This window comes from Mobula hypostoma, chromosome 18 (genome assembly GCF_963921235.1).
Source record: "Mobula hypostoma chromosome 18, sMobHyp1.1, whole genome shotgun sequence".
Lineage (NCBI taxonomy): Eukaryota > Metazoa > Chordata > Chondrichthyes > Myliobatiformes > Myliobatidae > Mobula > Mobula hypostoma.
The window spans coordinates 69,465,264-69,487,604 of NC_086114.1; the positions used below are offsets into that span (position 1 = coordinate 69,465,264).

Genomic DNA, 22,341 nt, shown 5'->3' on the forward strand with positions numbered 1-22,341 from the left:
CAGACATATCAGAATGGGAATAGGATGTGGAATTAAAATGTGTGGCCACTGGGAAACTTAATCTGCAATTACAAGGCAACAACCACACTGTTGCAGACATGTACGAGGCGATTGAAGCTTTCCGGTCAAAGCTGAACCTTTTGGAGAGACATTCACAGGAGAAAGTTGCACTTTCCATGTCTGCGGGAGCATTGTGAGAAGAACAGAATGCGGGAGGATCCAGTGATGAAGGATATCATGACGAGCCTGGCAGAAAATTTCAGGGAACGATTTGAAAGCTCCCCTAAACTCTCAGGTGATATCCTCCTCTTCCTGACGGCCAGCGGACTGCAGAAGCCAAAATGCTGGTGCCTTCCATACATGAGGCAACTCTTCAGATGGAGGTCTAGGAAATGGGAACATATGATTGGCTTAAAGCACAACACAAGGATGTTGGGGTGAGTGACTTTTGGATCAACGTGGTCCCTCAAGTTCAATTCAAAAACACGAGAGCTATTGCAATGTTCCTACTCACACTGTTCCCCTCCACGTGCATATGTGAGTTATAGTTTTCTTCAATGAACTCTATCAAGAACCAGGACAGAAACAGACTCTCCAATGCACACTTTGACCAGTGCCTCAGGATTGCCACAACAGAATACAGACCCGACATCAGAAAGATTGCCTCATCCCGTCGCTGTCACTTCTCTCACTGATTGGTGTGTGATCAATTCATTTTTGTCCATTTGTCAGTCTTATTGTGGTATAATAATATTACAACAACAATAATACTGATAATTTCATTTATAGCTACACTTCATACTTCAAATGCTACATTGCTTAATTAAAAAGAACAAATAGATTAAATGAGAGAACAGAAACAGAGGAAAAGGCAGTACCACTAAAACTCTGTGTGTGGAAGAGAAGTGGTGAAGACTACCATATCTACAGAATGTGTGTGTGTGTGTGTGTATTTTAAGTCCCAGATGAGTTCTCAATGTGACAGCTGACAGTTGTGATAGCTAGAGTCACAATGGTTGGTTTTGGACTATTTTGTTTCAAGAGTGCATTTTTTTTTCTTGTGTGACCCACAACAAAGGCTTTGAGAATCCCAGGCCTAAATTATTACTACCACTACTACTACTAATAATAATAATAATAATGGTAATAGCAGCAACAACAACATCTGCCCATAAAACAGCTTACTGGGGCAATGAAAAAAAACCCCGGAAATTTTGGCCCTTGGCTTGGCATGCTTGACATAATTTGGCCCTTGTGGAAAACTAATTGGGGAACCCTGGTCTACACCATCCCATCGACAGGTTCATTACAATCTATACTGTCCCATCGACAGGGTCAGCACAGTCTATACTGTGCCATTGACATGGTCAGCACAGTTTATACCATCATTACAGTCTATACTTTCCCACTGAAAGGGTCAGCACAGTCTATACTGTCATTACTATCCACACCGTCCCATCGACAGGGTCATCACAGTCCATACCATCCCATCGACAGGGTCATTACAGTCTACACAGTTCCATCAACAGGGTCATTACAGTCCATACTGCCCCATCGACAGGGCCATTACAGTCTATACAGTTCCATCGACAGGGTCATTACAGTCTATACCGTCCCATCGACAGGTCACTACAGTCCATCCCATCCCATTGACAGGGTCAGCACTATTTATACTGTCCCATCAACAGGGTCAGCACAGTCTATACCATCATTACTGTCCCATAGACAGGATCAACATGGTCTATACTGTCCCATCGACAGGGTCAACACTGTCTATACCGTTATTACTATCCATACTATCTCACTGACAGGGTCAGCACAGTCCATACCATCATTACAGTCTATACCATCCCATCGACACAGTTATCACAGTTTAACCCACCAGTACAATCTATAGCGTCCCATCGACAGGGTCAGCACAGTTTAACCCATCATTACAATCTATACTGTCCCATTGATACGGTCAGCACAGTTTATAGCATCATTACAGTCTATACCCTCCTACTGAAAGGTTCAGCACAGTCTATACTGTCATTACTATCCATACTGTCCCATCAACAGGGTCAGCACAGGCCATACCATCATTACAGTCTATACCATCCCATTGACAGGGCCAGCACTGTCTATACCATCCCATCGACATGGTCAACACAGTCTGTACCATCATTGCAGTTTATACTGTCACATCGACAGAGTCAGCAGAGTTTATACCATCATTACAGTCTATAACATCCCATCGACAGGGTCAGCACTGTCTATACCATCCCATCGACAGGATCAGCACAATCTGTACCATCATTACAGTTTATACTGTCACATCGACAGAGTCAGCAGAGTTTATACCATCATTACAGTCTATACCATCCCATTGACATGATCAGCTCTTTCTATACTGTCATTATAGTAAAAACTGTCCTATCGACAGGGTCAACAAAGTCTATACTGTCATTACTATCCATACTATCCCACTGACAGGGTCAGCACAGTCCACACCGTCAGTACAATCTATACTGTCCCATTGACAGGGACATTATAGTCTAATCTGTACTATCAACAGTGTCAGCACAGTCCATACCGTTTCATCGACAGGGTCAGCACAGTCTAGACCATCATTACAGTCTATACTGTCCCATCGACAGGGTCAGCACAGTCTAGACCGTCATTACAATCTATACTGTCCCATCGATAGGGTTGTCACAGTCTGTACCATCCCGTCGACAGGGTCAGCACAATCTATACTGTAATTACAGTCTATATCGCCCCACCGACATGGCCAGCACAATGTACACCATAATTACAGTCTATACTGTCCCATCAACAGGAATAGACAGAACCTGTTCTGTCATTACAATCTATACCATCCCATCGACAGGGTCAGCACAGTTTATAGCATCATTACAGTCTATGCCCTCGCATTGAAAGGATCAGCACAGTCTATACTGTCATTACTGTCTATACTGTCCCATTGACAGGTCCAGCACAGTTTGTACCGGCATTACAGTCTACACCATCCCATCGACAGGTTCATTACAATCTATACCATCCCATCAATAGGGTCAGCACAGTCTATGTCGTCATTACAGTCTATACCGTCCCATCGACAGGGTCAGCAGAGTTGATAGCATCATTACAGTCTATACCCTCCTATTCAAAGGGTCAGTACAGTCTATAATGTCAGTACTATCCAGACCGTCCCATTGACAGGGTCAGCACAGATTATACCATCATTATAGTCTATTCGACAGGGTCATTACAGTCTATTCTGTACCATCGACAGGGTCAGCGCAGTCTAGACCACATTACCATCTATACTGTCCCATCGACAGGGTCAGCACAGTCTATACCATCATTACAGTCTATACCGTCCCATCGACAGGGTCAGCACTGTATATACTGTCCCATTCACAGGGTCAGCACAGTCTATACCATCCTGTTGACAGGGTCCACACAGTCTATACCGTCATTACAGTCTATACCATCCCATCGACAGGGTCAGCGCAGTCTACACTGGCCCGTCGACAGGATCAACACAATCTATACCATCATACAGTCTATACCGTCCCACCGTCAAATTCAGCACTGTCTATATCATCATTACAGACTCTACCGTCCCATTGACAGGGAACACAGTCTATACTGTCATTACTATCCACACCATTCTATCGACAGAGTCAGCAAAGTCTATATTGTCATTACTATCCATACTGTCCCATCAACAGGGTCATTACAGTCTATTCTGTACCATCGACAGGGTCAGCGCAGTCTAGGCCATCATTACAGTCTATACTGACCCATCGACAGGGTCAGCACAGTCTATACCGTCATTACAGTCTATACTGACCCATCGACAGGGTCAGCACAGTCTATACCGTCATTACAGTCTATACTGTCCAATAGACAGGATCAGCACTGTCTATACCGTCCATTTGACAGAGTCATTACCATCTATATAGTCCCGTCGACAGGGTTAGCACAGTCTACACCATGATTACAGTCTGTACCATCCCATCGACAGGGTCAACACAATCTGTACCATCATTACAGTTTATACTGTCATATCAACAGGGTCAGCACAGATTATACCATCATTACAGTCAATACCGTCCCATCGACAGAGTCAGTACTGTCTATACTGTCATCGCTATCCACACAGTCCCATCGACAGAGTCAGCACTGTCTATACTGTCATCGCTATCCACACCGTCCCATCGACAGAGTCAGCAAAGTTGATACATAGAAACATAGAAAATAGGTGCAGGAGTAGGCCATTCGGCCCTTCGAGCCTGCACCGCCATTCAGTATGATCATGGCTGATCATCCAACTCAGAACCCTGTACCTGCCTTCCCTCCATACCCCCTGATCCCTTTAGCCACAAGGGCCATATCTAACTCCCTCTTAAATATAGACAATGAACTGGCCTCAACTGTTTCCTGTGGCAGAGAATTCCACAGATTCACCACTCTCTGTGTGAAGTTTTTCCTCATCTCAGTTCTAAAAGGCTTCCCCTTTATTCTCAAACTGTGACCCCTCGTTCTGGACTTCCCCAACATCGGGAACAATCTTCCTGCATCTAGCCTGTCCAATCTCTTTAGAAATTTATACATTTCATTCAGATCCCCCCTCAATCTTCTAAATTCCAGAGAGTACAAGCCTAGTCGATCCAGTCTTTCTTCATATGAAAGTCCTGCCATCCCAGGAATCAATCTGGTGAACCTTCTTTGTACTCCCTCTATGGCAAGAATGTCTTTCCTCAGGTTAGGGAACCAAAACTGCACACAACACTCCAGGTGTGGTCTCACCAAGGCCTTGTACAACTGCAGTAGTACCTCCCTGCTCCTGTACTTGAATCCTCTTGCTATGAATGCCAGCATACCATTCGCCTTTTTCACCACCTGCTGTACCTGCATGCCCACTTTCAATGACTGGTGTACAATGACACCCAGGTCTCATTGCACCTCCCCTTTTCCTAATCAGCCACCATTCAGATAATAAGCTGTTTTCCTGTTCTTGCCACCAAAGTGGATAACCTCACATTTATCCACATTAAATTGCATCTGCCATGAATTTGCCCACTCACCTAACCTATCCAAGTCACCCTGCATCCTCTTAGCATCCTCCTCACAGCTAACACTGCCGCCCAGCTTCATGTCATCCGCAAACTTGGAGATGCTGCATTTAATTCCCTCATCTAAGCCATTAATATATATTGTAAACAACTGGGGTCCCAGCACTGAGCCTTGCCCCACCTGCCATTCTGAAAAGGTCCCGTTTATTCCCATTCTTTGCTTCCTGTCTGCTAACCAATTCTCTATCCACATCAATATCTTACCCCCAATACTGTGTGCTTTAAGTTTGCACACTAATCTCCTGTGTGGGACCTTGTCAAAAGCCTTTTGAAAATCCAAATATACCACATCCACTGGTTCTCCCCTCCCCTATCCACTCTACTAGTTACATCCTCAAAAAATTCTATGAGATTCGTCAGACATGATTTTCCTTTCACAAATCCATGCTGACTTTGTCCAATGATTTCACCGCTTTCCAAATGTGTTGTTGTCACATTTTTGATAACTGACTCCAGCAGTTTCCCTACCACCGATGTTAGGCTAACCGGTCTATAATTCCCCGGTTTCTGTCTCACTCCTTTTTTAAAAAGCAAGGTTACATTAGTCACCTTCTGATCCTCAGGAACTAATCCAGAATCTAAAGAGTTTTGAAAAATTATCACTAATGCATCCACTATTTCTTGGGCTACTTCCTTAAGCACTCTGGGATGCAGACCATCTAGCCCTGGGGATTTATCTGCCTTTAATCCCTTCAATTTACCTAACACCACTTCCCTACTCACATGTATTTCCCTCAGTTCCTCCATCTCACTAAACCCTCGGTCCCCTACTATTTCTGGAAGATTATTTATGTCCTCCTTAGTGAAGACAGAACCAAGGTAGTTATTCAATTGGTCTGCCATGTCCTTGTTCCTCATGATCAGTTCACCTGTGCCCTACATTTGTCTTAACCAATCTTTTTCTTTTCACATATCTATAAATGCTTTTACAGTCAGTTTTTATGTTCCCTGCCAGCTTTCTCTGATAATCTTTTTTCCCTTTCCTAATTAAGCCCTTTGTCTTCCTCTGCTGGACTCTGAATTTCTCCCAGACCTCAGGTGTGCCACTTTTTCTGGCTAATTTGTATGTTTCTTCTTTGGAATTGATACTATCCCTAATTTCCCTTGTCAGCCACGGGTGCACTACCTTCCTTGGTTTATTCTTTTGCCAAACTGGGATGAACAATTGTTGTAGTTCATCCATGCGATCTTTAAATGCTTGCAATTGCATATCCACCGTCAACCCTTTAAGTATCATTTGCCAGTCTATCTTAGCTAATTCATGTCTCATACCTTCAAAGTTACCCTTCTTTAAGTTCAGAACCTTTGTTTCTGAATTAACTATATCACTCTCCATCTTAGTGAAGAATTCCACCAAATTATGGTCACTCTTACCCAAGGGGCCTCGCATGACAAGATTCCTCATTGCTCAATACCCAGTCTAAAATGGCCTGCTCTCTAGTTGGTTCCTCGACATGTGGAATCAGAAAACCATCCCGCATACATTCCAAGAAATCCTCTTCCTCAGCACCCTTACCAGTTTGGTTCACCCAATCTATATGTAGATTGAAGTCACCCATTATAACTGCATGTATTTCTAATTTCCTGTTTAATGCCATCCCCAACCTCACTACTACTGTTAGGTGGCTTGTACACAACTCCCACCAGCATTTTCTGCCCCTTAGTGTTATGCAGCTCTACCCATATCGATTCCACATCTTCCTGGCTAATGTTCTTCCTTTCTATTGCGTTAATCTCCTCTCTATCCAGCAATGCCATCCCATCGACAGAGTCAGCACTGTCTATACTGTCATCGCTATCCACACCATCCCATCGACAGGGTCAGCAAAATATATAGCATCATTACAGTTTATACTGTCACATCGACAGGGTCAGCAAAGTCTATATACTGTCATTAATATCCATACCATCCCACCGACAGGGTCAGTACAGTTCATACCGTCATTACAGTCTATACTATCCCACCGACAGGGTCAGCACAGTTCATACCGTCATTACAGTCTATAACATCCCATCGACAGGGTCAGCACAGTTTATATTATCATTGTAGTCTGTACCGTCCCATCAACAGGGTCAGCACAGTCTACATCGTCCTTACAATCTATACAGTCCAATTCACAGAGTCACTACTGTCCATACAGTCCCATCGACAGGGTTATCACAGTCTACATCGTCCTGCCAAGAAGGTCAGCACAATCAATACCGAATTACAGTCTGTACCATTCCATCAACAGGGTCAGCACAATCTGGACGATCATACATACAGTCTATACCGTCCCACTGACAGATTCAGCACTGTCCACGCCATCATTACAGTCTCCACCGTCCCATCGACGTGGTCAGCACAGTCTATACTGTCATTACTATCCATACCGTCCCATTGACTGGGTCAGCACAGTTTATAGCGTCCCACTGACAGGGCCAGCACAGTATGTATCGTCATTACAGTCTCCACCGTCCCATCGACATGGTCAGCACAGTCTATACTGTTGTTACTATCCATCCCATCATATCAACAGGGTCAGCACACTTTATACTGTCATATTGACAAGGCCAGCACAGTTTATATCGTCATTACAGACTACACCATCCTATCGACATGGTCAGCACAGTCCATACTGTCATTACAGTCTATACAGTCCCATTGACAGGGTCATTACAGTCTATTCTATCCCACTGATGGGCAGCACAGTCTTTATCATCTCATCGACAGGGTCAGCGCAGTCTAGACCACATTACCATCTATACTGACCCATCGACCGGGTCAGCACTGTATATACCATTCCATCGACTGGGTCAGCACAGTCCATAACGCCATTACAGTCTACACCAACCCACTTACAGGGTCAGTACCATCTATACTGTGATTACAGTCTGTACGATCCCATCGACATGGTCAGCACAGTCCCTACCATCATTACAATCTATACCGTCCCATTGACGGGGCAGCAGAGTCCATACCGTCATTACAATTTATACCATCCTATCGACAGGGTGGTATAGACACTTTGTCATTGAGAGAGAGAGGTGAAGACTGCTTGGAGATGGTGTTATGGTTTCTCTGCAGCATGTTTACACTTCTGCAAGGACACTGGCAGCTTCTAAGTTCCTACAGAGAGAGAAGAGAGGAGCTACTTGATGGACAGCTGGTGTTCAGCACAACAGCATTTAAACCAGCATAGTTGCTTGTTTCACAGGACACGGAGACGCATAAGCATGTTGTCAAGTTACCACTATCCTGTTCAGGTGCTCACGAGTGTGGGACTGTGGATTGATTACGAGGTATCGATCTGTGATTATTCGTGTGTGAAAGAGTGACCTTGTGGAGTCTACCAGTGTGTCGAACCCTCGCCTGGATTGGTAGACTATCACTTGAAGACGGTGCTCTTAAGTTGGTCATGTCAGGCTAACTTGGAAGTTTCAGAGGACAACGGGAAGATCAACGGCCTCAGCTCACCTGAAGAACAACAACAGCTCTCTCTCTCCATCACTACTCAACTCAATACCACGAACTGAACTGAACTGAACTTTACTCAGCACCGTAACACTGTATCCATTTACCCCTAGACTTGAAGAAGCTTATTTTCTCTTTTTCCACACTTATATATATATCATTGCTAACCTGTTTCATATATCTGCATTTATATTACTGTACTGCGTAGTTACTAATAAATACCATTAGTTAATAGCAATACCGGACTCCAAAGTGTTTTCCGTTTCTGCTGGTTCTTTAACCCATCATGAGGTACATGACAGTCCGCACAATCTATACCGTCATTACAGTCTATACTGTCATTACTATCCGTACCGTCCCATCGACAGGGTCATTACAGTCTATACTGTCATTACCATCCACACTGTTCCATCGACAGAGTCAGCAAAGTCTATATTGTCATTACTATCCATACCGTCCCATCGACAGGGTCATTACAGTCTATTCTGTACCACCGACAGGGTCAGCACAGTCTATACCGTCATTACAATCTATACTGCCTAATAGACAAGATCAGCACTATCTATACTGTCATTACCGTCTATACTGTCCATTTGACAGAGTCATTACCGTCTATATAGTCCCGTCGACAGGGTCAGCACAGTTTATACCATCATTAAAGTCAATACTGTCCCATCAACAAAGTCAGCACTGTCTATACTGTCAATGCTATCCACACCATCCGATCAACTGGATCAGCAAAGTCGATACTGCCATTACTATCCAAACTATCCGGACAGGGTCAGCACAGTCTGTACCGTCATTATAGTCTATACCATCCCATTGCCAGGATCAGCACTGTCTATACAGTCGTTACTATCCACACCTTCCCACTGACAGGGTCATCACAGTCTATACCATCATTACAATCTATACCGTTCCATCGACAGGATCAGCACAGCCCATACCATCATTACAGTCTATATTGACCCATCGACAGGGTCAGCACTGTCTATTCTGTGATTATAGTCTACACTGTCCCATCGAGATGGTCAGCACTGCCCATACCATCATTACAGTCTATACAGTCCTATTGACAGGACCAGCACAGTCAATACCATCATTACAATCTATACCGTCTCATCGACAGGGTCAGGAAAGTTTTTACTGTCCCATTGACAGGGTCAGCACCGTTTATACCGTCAGATTGACAGGACCAGTACAGTTTATACCATCATTACAGTCCACACGGTCCCATCGACAGATTCAGCACTGTCGATACTGTCATTACAGTCTATACCGTCCCATTGACAGTGTCAGCACAGTCTATACCATTATTACTGTCTATACCATCCTATTGACAGGGTCAGCACTGTCTCTACCGCCCATCGACAGGGTTATCACAGTCTACACCGTCCTGTCGACAGGGTCAGCACAGTTTATACCATAATTACAGTCTATACTGTCCCATCGACAGATTCAGCACTGTCTATACTGTCATTACAGTCTATACCATCCCATTGACAGTGTCAGCACAGTCTATACCATTATTACTGTCTATACCATCCTATTGACAGGGTCAGCACTGTCTCTACCGCCCATCGACAGGGTTATCACAGTCTACACCGTCCTGTCGACAGGGTCAGCACAGTTTATACCATAATTACAGTCTATACTGTCCCATCGACAGATTCAGCACTGTCTATACTGTCATTACAGTCTATACCGTCCCATTGACAGGGCAGTATATTCTATACAGTCATTACTATTTACACCATTCCATCGACAGAGTCAGCAAAGTCTATACAATCATTACAATCTATACCGTCCCATTGACAAGGTCAGCACAGTTTATAGCGTCCCATTGACAGGGTCAGCACAGTCTATACCATCATTACAGACTATGTTGTCCCATTGACAGGGTCAGCACAGTCTATAACCATCATTACAGTCTATACTGACCCATTGACAGGGTCAGGAAAGTCTATACTGTCATTACTATCCATACCGTCCCACAGGGCCAGCACAGTCCATACCGTCAGTACAGTCTATACTGTCCCATTGACAGGGGCAGCACACTTTATACCATCATTACAGTCTATTCCATCCCATCAACAGGGTCAGCAGAGTCTATACTATCATTACAAACTATACCGTCCCATTGACAGGGTCAGCACTGTCTATACTGTCATTGCACTCTATACTATCCCAATGACAGGGTCAGCACACATTAGAGATATGTAAAGCTCCCTTTCAACAAAGTGTATATTGTTTTCGAAAAGAACACAAGTTTTTAAATCTGAAAGCCTGAAAGAGTCGGAAGAGAGGTCTTACCTGCTCCATTCTGACTGTGGCCCAGTGTCAGAGTCCTCTCAGATCCTGTGGATCACCAACGTCCTGTAACTTCCCAGCAGCTATGCTGGGTGCACCAGATACTGGCCAGCAGGTTAGCCCTGGCATAGGTTTGCCAACTGAGTTATTTCCATGCAGAACAAATAGCTCCAAGGGACAGAGGCAGGTATCACAGAACTTGCATTTACTGGTTAATCAACATTTTCTTTCAACTGTTTTAACTTAAACATTTTTGGTTATTTGAATACTTCCAGTCTTTAAATACTGTACTATTTTTGGTTCTTTTGGAAAAATATCCTTTAAAAAGAAGAAAAGGTGCAGGAAGTCGGCTATCAAACCTGTTCAATAAGATTCTGGCTGACCTAGCTGTGGACACAACTCCACCTACCTGCCTTTTTCCCATAACCCTTGATTCGCTGGCAATGCAAATATCTATCTAACTGTGTTTTAAATATGCAAACAACAGGAATTCTGCAGATGCTGGAAATTCAAGCAACACACATCAAAGTTGCTGGTGAACGCAGCAGGCCAAGCAGCATCTCTAGAAAGAGGTACAGTCGACGTTTCAGTCGACTCAGGTTGGAGGAACAACAATTCATATTCTGTCTGGGTAGCCTCCAACCTGATGGCATGAACATCGACTTCTCTAACTTCCGCTAATGCCCCACCTCCCCCTCGTACCCCATCTGTTACTTATTTTTATACACACATTCTTTCTCTCACTTTCTTTTTTCTCCCTCTGTCCCTCTGACTATACCCCTTGCCCATCCTCTGGGTTCCCCCCACCCTTGTCTTTCTCCCCGGACCTCCTGTCCCATGATCCTCTCATATCCCTTTTGCCAATCACCTGTCCAGCTCTTGGCTCCATCCCTCCCCCTCCTGTCATTTTGGATCTCCCCCTCCCCCTCCCACTTTCAAATCTCTTACTAACTCTTCCTTCAGTTAGTCCTGACGAAGGGTCTTGGCCTGAAACGTCGACTGTACCTCTTTCTAGAGATGCTGCCTGGCCTGCTGCATTCACCAGCAACTTTGATGTGTTTTAAATATATTTACTGAGACAGTCTCTACTGCTTCCCAGGGGAGAGAACTCCACAAACTGACTACTCTCTGGGAAAAGCAGCCTCTCCTCATCTGTATCCTAAATCTAGTCACCCTGAACCTTAAGGCTACATTCCCTAGTTCGACTCTCACTTACTAGTAGGAAGAACTTTCTTGCCTCTATCTTATCAAAGTCCAAAGTAAATTTATTATCGAAGTACATATATACAATGCAGAGATTGATTTCATAGAAAGCATAGACATAGAAAACCTACAGCACAATACAGGCCCTTCGGCCCATAATGCTGTGCCGAACATGTACTTACTTTAGAAATTACCTGGGTTACCCATAGCCCCTTTGGGTCCTATTCAATAAATCCACAGAATCAATGAGAGACCACACCAACCTGGGTGCTCATCTACCCCTTTCTTAATTTCATGTTTCTATAAAATATCCTCTCATTATTCTGAATTCCAGTGAGTATAGTCGAAGGTGACAAGCTCACCTCATAGGAGAAACCCCTGATCTCCAGAATCAATCTGGTGAACCTCCTCTACATCAGTATATCTTTCCTCAATGAAGACAACCAGAACTGCACGCAATACTCCAGGTGTGGTTCACCAGTACCCTTACAGTTGCAGCAAAACCACACTGCTCTTAAATACAATCCTTCTAACCATGAAGGACAACATTCCATTTGCCTTACTGATAGTCTGTTGCATCTGCAAACCATCAGCAGTCAGTGTTAATGACTCCCAGTTTAATCTCTTCCTAAATGTACACCACCTCTATTGTCCCACTGACCAATGGAATAGGGAAGGCTAATGCTACATCCACTGCTCCCTGCTTCTATTCCCACTCCTGTTCCAATGCCACTTACTCTGGTAGCCAGCTGTAGATCCAAGTATTGGATCAGTCCCTCCACAACTGAAGCTAAAAACCGACCAAAAATGAGTGATGGCAAGGTCAGATGAAAAGCAAAGACATCACAGCACAAGTTGGTTCAGGAGTGGAGGGAGGCAGACGAGGAGAGATATTGAGGGGCCAATTCCTACCTGTCCAGAGCTTCGCTGTTTCCATGGATCTGAGGCCCTCGCTTCAGGTTTCCCACTGAAGGGAGCCTCCTCATCGTTCCCCTCAGAGGGTGAGGTCAGGCACAGACGTGGCCACCCCTCTTCCTTCACATGTGAGCTGCAAATGTCTGTGTCTGACTTACTAGTGGGAGCCCTCTCCCCTGGGCTCTGCTCGCTGCCACTGGTTAAACTGCTTGTACTCATGCTCATTTTAATTTCAGCTACAATCTGGTCGATGTCCTCCTCCACGTCCTCTGGCTCTGCTTCTGATTTGTGGTGGTACTGGGACTGAATGCTGGACTGTGACGGGCAGTAACGCCACGGGGTTCCTTCGCTGCTTGCTTCTGGTCGGGTTTCTGCAGGGTCCTCTCGTCCTTGGACACCAACACGTTCTTCAGGCTCCTCCGTCACAGCTTGGCAGACATCAGATTCCGTGCAAGACTCCACAGTTGGTGGGCTGTCTTCGTGCTCATCCACAATAGTGTGAGACTCGCAGCTCTCTCCCGTGCATCCAATGTCATCCAGGTAACTGTCCTCCTCTGGACAGTACCTGATGTAATAGGTCACCCCCTCCTCCTCCGGCACTCCCTCCTCATAGCCCTCCTCCTCTGGCATGTTGTTCACATATTCGGAGCTTGAGTCACCATCACCATCGCCCAGGAGATCTGCATCCATGGCATTGGGACAGGCCTCCTTGCCATCCTGCTGCCACTCCTCGGCCGTCAGGTGCTTCAACTCGTGTGACCGGCACAGAGGGTCAGAGCAGACATTGGAGCCCGGCTCCGCGCAGCCGCTTGCCATTGTGCATTCACCAGCCACCAGCAGTTAGTGGATCCTCACATTCCAGGCCTGCTTCTGAGAGGCAACCTGTCACAGATAAAACATGGCAGCCTTTAACAGAGGGACACAAGCACTGCATTTACCAGAACATGCAGGGAAGCTCTTCCTGGTAGCAAAGCAGAGTCCAGGTGCCCATAGCAATCTCCATACACAGCCAGAAGCCCAGGGACAGACAGGTTTCACAAAGACCCTCACCGCAGCAAGGTTGCTCAGTATGCTGCAGACACACTCTCCCGGCAATGGGGCCAGGAAACTTTAACCACAATCCAGGTACCACAGCACAGAATTTACTGCACTGCAGCTTGACACCTGTGTCCAACACTCGGACCCCCTCCCAACACACTTACACCTTCCCAGCCCAATGATCTCCCCACAGCTGCCAAAATTGTCCACCTGCTGAAGCCCTCCCACACCCATTAACTCTCTCCCCATCCACACCAGCTGATCTGTCCCCACCTACTGATCCTCTTCTCCATCAAGCCCCCCAACCCTTTGAACCCCTGCCTCCCACCCATCAACATCCTCTCCACAAGGAGTCATGTTATCATGGTGCAGAGACTCCAGAGAAGCTTCCTGATCGTTCCTCCCTTAGCATCCCCCAGCGTCCCCTGTGTCCCCTTCCAGAATCCCCCAGTGTTCCCAACCCATCCCCCAGTGCCCCTTTCCAGCATCCCCCGTGTTCACAGCACCCCCATCTCCCAGCATCCCCCAGTGTTTGCAGCCCCCCCACATCTCCCAGTGTTCCCAGTGCCCCTTTCCAGCATCCCCCAGTGCTCGCAGCCCCCCCACATCTCCTAGTGTTCCCAGTGCCCCTGTCCAGCATCTCCCAGTGTTTGCAGCCCCCCCACATCTCCCAGCATCCCCCAGTGTTCACAGGCCCCCACAGCATTCCCCCAGTGTCCCTCAGTATTCACCAGCATTCCTAGTGTGCTCCAGTAATTCTCAGCATCCCCCATTGGTCCCAGTGTCCCCCACCATTGCGTTAGTGTTCCCAGTACCCCCTCCTGCATTCCCCCTAGTGTCCCCCACCATTGCCCCAGTGTCCTCCCCCCCAGCATTCCCCAGCACCTCCCCATAGTCCCTGGTTTCCCCAGCACCCCACCATATTCCCAGTGTTCCCCAGCATTCTCCCAGTGTTCCTAGTGCCCCTGCATTGCTTCAGTATTCCCAGCACCCCCCCCCCAAGTATTCCCGTGTTCCCCTAGCATTCCCTCGGTGTTTCCCCAGCATTCCCACTGGCCCCCCAACCGGCATTCCCCCCTTAGTTCCCAGTGCGCCTCACGTTCCCCAATGTCCACCAGTACCCCTCCAGCACCCTCGTATCCCCCAGTGTTTTCCAGTGTGACACACCGCACCATGGACAGTGCAATTCCTTCAGTCCACTGGATTAACCTACATATATTTAAAGTTGGGTGAAAGGGAACATTCTTTGACGAGGGCTGAGGTGAAAATTCTGTACAATACTTGCAGCCTTAAATAATGACTACACCAGCTGGCTGGTCGCTATGGAAACAACCATGGCTTTGATCTGTCTATCATAGACTCCTGAGCCAAGGCACAGCATGAAACTGTACTGAGGAACACAGCACCACCATTTCCAGCTCGACTTTAATCTCCACACTGTGGATGCTCTCTAACTGTGGTCAGAGTAAGGGTTGGACACTTCACTGTAGCCTCACTGTTGTGTCTCAGCTCACCAGGAGATATAGCAGCCTTATCAACATACATATTCACATACATACACACAAACAATAACGAGGTGACCTACAGGGAAGAAGTCATCTCTCTGACGCAGTGGAATCAAGAAAACAACCTCTCCCTCAATGTCACAAAAACAAAGGAGCTGGTTGTGGATTACAGGAGGAATGGAGACGGGCTAACCCCTATTGACATCAATGAATCTGGGGTTGAGGGGGTAAACAGCTTTAAGTTCCTCAGCATCCACATCACCGAGGACCTCATGGGTCTGTACACACCATCTGTGTGGTGATAAAGACACACAGTGCCTCTTTCACCTCAGATGGCTGAGGAAGTTTGGTGTGGGCTCCCAAATCCTAAGAACTTTCTACAGGGGAACAATTGAGAGCATCCTGACTGGTTGCATCACTCCTGGTATGGGAACTGTACCTCCCTTAATTGCAGGACTCTGCAGAGAGTGGTGCAGACAGCCCAGCGCATCTGTAGTGAACTTTCCATGATTCAGAACATTTACAAAGACAGGTGTGTAAAAAGGGCCCGTAGGTTCACTGGGGACCCGAGCCACCCCCACCACAATCTATTCCAGCTGCTACCAACCAGGAAATGGTACCACAGCATAAAAGCCAGGACCAACAGGCTCCAGGACAGCTTCTTCCAACAGGCCACCAGACTGATAAACTTACACTGATTTGAGTGTTACATTGACTGTTCTATTTATTATAAATTACTATGATTGCACATTTAGAAGGAGACATAACGTAAAGATTTTTACTCTTCCTATATGTGAAGGATGTAAGAAATATAGTCAATTCAAACGCATACACAGTCACACACACACACACACATACACACACACATCAAGTCTCCCCACCCCCAATCTGAGGCTAAAATATAGATTCAGCACCAAACTGCAGGCAGGCCCAAATAGAAGCCTGATAAATAATTTATGGCCCTCGCTCTCATGATGAGCAGCTGTGAGGATCTCATCACCAGCCTCCACTTGAGTTTCATTGTAACATTCGATGACCGATGGACAGAGCAGGTAGTCCAATCATCAACTGCAGTCAGCTGAGTACTGTGACCATCTTTGATTAAATTTCATACTGCCCACATCCATGATTTTCTCTCTGCCACAGAAATCAGCCTCATTACACAGAGCGGGTGGACAACGTCACGCACAGAACTGGGTGTATGGAAAAGACAGCAGCTGGTGTGGTGGCCAGCACAGGTGGAGTGGAGATTGGGAGGGGGAGTGCAAAGCTAAGCAAGTCTAGAAACAGAGCTCACAGACCAGGACACAGCTATCAGCAGCCAAACAAAGCCAGAGGTCCAGGGAGGCCTTTGATTTAGCAGGTCAGAAGAACAGCTCTTATAATTGGTTGAACTTTGGCTCGCACTCCTGTGCAGACAGAGGGGAAATAGGAATAATCCTGGAAACTACAGACCAATAAGTCTCACATCAGTGCTAGGGAATTTGCTGGTGAGGATTCCCAAGGATAGGATTTGTGAAGATCTGGAAAAGCATGGACTATTAGGGGCAATCAACATTGCTTTGTGCAGGCAGTCACGTCTTACACACTTGATTGAGTTTTCTGAGGAGGTGACAAAGTTATCAAAGATCTTAGCAAGCCATTGAACAAAGTCCTCGTGGAAGGTTCATCCAGGCGGTTAAAATGTCTGGGATCCACAGTGACTTGACTGTACAGATTCAGAATTGGCTTAGCCACAGAGGACAGAGGCAATGGTCAATGGAGGCCATAAGACCACAAACATAGGAGCAGAATTAGACCATTTGGCCCATCGAGTCTTCTCCACCATTCCATTATGGCTGATTCATTAACCCTTTCACCCCATTCTCCTGCCTTCTTGCCATAACCTTTGACGCACTGACTAACCAAGAACCTATCACCTTCCTTGTGAAATATACCCAATGAATTGGCCTCCAAAGCCAAGTGAATTTCACAGATTCAGCACCCGCATTTCTCATTATCTCGGTTCTAAATGGACATACCTCTATAATGAGACTATACCCTCTGGTTTCGACTTCCCCCACCATAGGAAACATCCTCTCCATATCCACTCTACCTAAGAACTTCAATATTCGAGAGGTTTCAATGCGATCCCCCCCCCACCCCCTCATTCTTCTAAACTCTAGTGAGAACAGGCCTAGAGTCATCAGATGTTCCAGTTATTTTAACTCTTTCATTTCTGAGATCATTCTTGTAAATCTTCTCCAATATCAACGCATGTTTTCTTAGATAAGGGGCCTAAAACTGCTCACAATACTCCATGCAGTCTTAGAAATATTCAGAAAGCCTCAGCATTACATCCTTGCTTTTGTGTTCTGGTCCTCTCAGAATGAACTGCATTTACCTTCCTCACCAGTGACTCAACCTGCAAGTTAACCTTTAGGGAATACTACACGAGGACACCGAGGACCCTTTGCATCTTGGATTTTTGAATTTTCTGCCCTTTTAGAAAATAGTCTATGCTTTTATTCCTTCTACCAAAGTGCATGATCATACGCTTCTCTACACTACATTCCATCTGCCATTTCTTTGCCCATTCTCCTAATCCTAAATCCTTTGGCAGAGTCTCTGCTTCGTCAATGCTACCTGCTGCTCCACTTGTCTTTGTATCATCTGCAAACTTGGCCACGAAGCCATTAATTCTGTCATCCAAATCACTGACATATAATGTGAGAAAAGCAGTCCTAACACCAACCCCTGTGGTGTTAGACACCACTAGATAACAGCAGCCAACCAGAAAAGGCTCCCGTCTTTGCTGCCTGCCAGTCAGCCACTGGCTTATCTATACTAGTATCTTTCCTGTAGTACCATGGGCTAGTAGCTTGTTCAAGCAGCCTCATGTCTGACACCTTTTTAAAAATCCAAGTGAGGAACCTCCAGTGACTCTCCTTTGTCTATCCTGCTTGTTATTTCTTCAAAGAGTTCCAACAGATCTGTCAGGCAAGACTTCCCCTCAAGGAAACTATGCTGATTGCAGCCTATTTTGTCATGTGTCTCCAAGTACCCCGAAACCTCATCCTTAATAATCAAATCCAACATCTTCCCAAACACTCAAGTCTGACTAACTGGCCTATAGTTTCCTTTCTTCTGCTTCCCTCCTTTCTTAAAGAGTGGAGTGACATTTGCAATATTCCAGGCTGCTGGGACCATGCCAGAATCGAGTGATTCTTGAAAGATCATGACTAATGACTCCACAATCTCTTGAGCCACCTCTTTCAGAATCCTGGGTTGTCATCCATCTGGTCCAGGTGACTTATCTACCTTTAGACCTTTCAGTTTCCCCAGCACCATCTCCTCAGTAACAGTAACTGCATTCACTTCTGCCTCCTAACACTGTTGGACTTCTGGCATAGTGCTAGTGTCTTCTGCAGTGAAAACTGATGGAAAATACTTATTCACTTTGTCCCCTATTTCCTTGTCCCCTATTATGATCTCTCCAGCGACATTTTCTAGCAGTCCAATATCTACTCTCACCTCTCTTACTTTTTATCTGAAAATACATTTTGGTATCCTCTTTGATATTATTGGCTAGCTTACCTCCATATTTTATCTCTCCCCCCTCCCCCAGGGCTTTTCTAGTTGACCAGATGGTTTTTAAAAGTTTCCCAATTCTCTAACTTCCTATTAATGTTTGCTCTATTGTGCCCGCTCTTTTGCTTTTATGGTGTCTTTGACTCCCTTTGTCAGCCACAGTTGCCTCATCCTCACTTTTGAGAAAACTCCGTTGGGATAAATCTGTACTGCACATTCCACATCATTTATTTATTTGGAGACACAGCACAGAGCAGGCCCTTCCAGCCCACCAACCGGCACTGCCCAGCAACCCATCTATTTAACCCCAGCCTAATCATAGGACAATTTATAATGAACAATTATCCTACAAGTTGTATGTCTTTGGACTGTGGGGGGGGGGTGGGGGGGACTGAAAGGATATACTTTGTATCGAAAGGACAGGCAGGAAGGCATAGGTTGTGGTGCGCCTCTGTTGGTAGGAGATGGAATTACATCTTTAGAAAGAGGTGACATAGGATCAGAGAATGTTGAATCTTTGTAAGTGGAGCTAAAAAAAATGCAAGGGTAGAAAAACCAATATAGCAATCATATATAGGTCTCCAAATAGTAGCCAGGATGTGAGACGTGGGGTTGAGATTGCAAAGGGAGCTGGAAAAGGCATGTAATAAGGGTAATGACACAATGGTAATGGGGGACTTCAATATGCAGGGGAATTGGGAAAATTAGGTTGGTGTCAGATCGCAAGTTGAATGCCTACGAGATAGCTTTTTAGAGCAGCTTGTGCTTGAGCCTATTCAGGGAAAGGTTATCTTAGATTGGGTGTTGTGTAATTACCCAGATCTTATCAGATGTAAAGGAACCCTTAGAAGGCAGTGATCATAATATGATTGAATTCACACTACAATTTGAGAGGGAGAAGCATTAGTCAGATGTATCAGTATCACAATGGTATAAAGGGAATTACAGAGGCATGAGAGAGGAGCTTGCCCAGGTGGATTGGAGGAGGATATTGGCAGGGATGACAGTAAAGCCGATCTGGCTGAAGTTTCTGGGAATAGTTCACAAGGTGCAGGATAGACATGTCCCACAGAAGTTGTTCAACTGTGGCAACTGTGGCTGACAAGGGAAGTTAAGGACTGCATAAAAGCCAAGGAAAGGACATATAAGGTAGCAAAACTGAGTGGGAAGTTGGATGATTGGGAAGCTTTTAAAATCCAACAAAAAGCAACTAAAAAAAGGCTATAAGAAGGGAAAAGATGAAATATGAAGGCAGACTAGCCAAAAATATAGAGCAGGATACCAAAAGTTTTTTTCAGTTATATAAAGAGTAAAAGGGAGGTGAGAGTTGATATTGGACCACTGGAAAACATGCTGGTGAGGTAGCAATGGGGGACAAAGAAATGGCAGATGAAATGTCAGAAAGGACAGGGAGGGAGGCAAAAGCGGTGGGGCCATGGCACTGCTGATCAGAGATAGTGTCACGGCTGCAAAACAGGAGAAAGTCATGGAGGGATTGGCTACAGAGTCTCTGTGGGTGGAAGTCAGGAACAGCAAGGGGTCAATAACTCTACTGGGTGTTTTTTTTATGGACCACCCAATTGTAACAGGGTCATCGAGGAGCAGCTAGGGAGACAGATTCTGGAAAGATGCAACAACAACAGGCTTGTCATGGTGGGAGATTTTAATTTCCCAAATATTGACTGGCATCTCCTTAGAGCAAGGAGTTTAGAAGGGGTGGAGTTTGTTAGGTGTTTTCAGGAACGTTTCCTGACACCATATGTAGGTAAGCCTACAAGAGGAGAGGCTGTATCTGGTATTGGGAAAGAACCTAGTCAGGTGTCAGGTCTCTCAGTGGGAGAGCATATTGGAGATGGTGATCACAATTCTGTCTCCTTTACCATAGCATTGGAGAGGGATAGGAACAGACAAGTTAGGAAAGCATTTAATTGGAGTAAGGGGAAATATGACATTATCAGGCAGGAACTTGGAAGCATAAATTGGGAACGGATGTTCTCAGGGAAATGTATGAAAGAAATGTGGCAAATGTTCAGGGGATATTTGTGTGGAATTTCGCACAGGTACGTTCCAATGAGACAGGGAAAGGATGGTAGGGTACAGGAACCATGGTATACAAAGGCTGTTGTAAATCTAGTCAAGAAGAAAAGAAAAGCTTATGAAAGGTTAAAAAAAACTAGGTAATGATAGAGATCGAGAAGATTATAAGGCTAGCAGGAAGGAGTTTAAGAATGAAATTAGGAGAGCCAGAAGGGTCCATGAGAAGGCCTTGGTGGGCAGAATTAAGGAAAACCCCAAGGCATTCTACAAGTATGTGAAAAGCAGGAGGATAAGACATGAGAGAATAGGACCAATCAAGTGTGACAGTGGAAAAGTGTGTATGGAACCAGAGGAGATAGCAGAGGTACTTAATGAATACTTTGCTTCAGTATTCACTGCAGAAAAGGACCTTGGCGATTGCAGGGATGACTTACAGCAGACTGAAAAGCTCGAGCATATAGACATTAAGAAAGAGGATGTGCTGGAGCTTTTGGAAAATATCAAATTGGATAAGTCACCGGGTCCGGACGAGATACACCTCAGGCGAGGGAGGAGATTGCTGAGCCTCTGGCAATGATCTTTGCATCATCAATGGGGATGGGAGAGGTTCCGGAGGACTGCGGATGTTGTTCCCTTATGCAAGAAAGGGAGTAGAGATAATCCAGGAAATTATAGACCAGTGAGTCTTACTTCAGTGTTTGGTAAACTGATGGAGAAGATCCTGAGAGGCAGGATTTATGGACATTTGGAGAGACATAATATGATTAGGAATAGTCAGCATGGCTTTGTCAAAGGCAGGTCATGCCTTACGAGCATGATTGAACTTTTTGAGCATGTGACTGAACACATTGATGACAGTAGAGCATTAGATGTAGTGTATATGGATTTCAGCAAGGCATTTAATAAGGTACCCCATACAAGGCTTATTGAGAAAGTAAGGAAGCATGGGATCCAAGGGGACCTTGTTTTGTGGATCCAGAATTGGCTTGCCCACAGAAGGCAAAGAGGCATGGGATCCAAGGGGACCTTGCTTTGTGGATCCAGAATTGGCTTGCCCACAGAAGGCAAAGAGTGGTTGTAGATGGGTCATACTCTGCATGGAGGTCGGTGACCAGTGGTGTGCCTCAGGGATCTGTTCCGGAACCCCTTCTCCTTGTGATTTTTATAAATGACCTGAATGAGG

At 45.5% G+C, this 22,341-nt stretch overlaps 1 protein-coding gene across 4 annotated transcripts in view; it reads right to left on the bottom strand.

Moving 5' to 3' along the window:
• Nucleotides 1-22,341, bottom strand: part of apba2b (amyloid beta (A4) precursor protein-binding, family A, member 2b) — a 79,092-nt gene that overhangs the window by 35,530 nt on the left and 21,221 nt on the right. For all 4 annotated transcript variants that reach the window (XR_010020841.1, XM_063070270.1, XM_063070269.1 and 1 more), the window contains one exon: nt 13,006-13,890. Coding sequence is in view for 3 of the 4 variants with exons in the window: in XM_063070270.1 (XP_062926340.1) it covers nt 13,006-13,824 (819 nt within the window). In the remaining variant the exon portion in view is untranslated. The remainder of the gene's footprint in view (nt 1-13,005; nt 13,891-22,341) is intronic.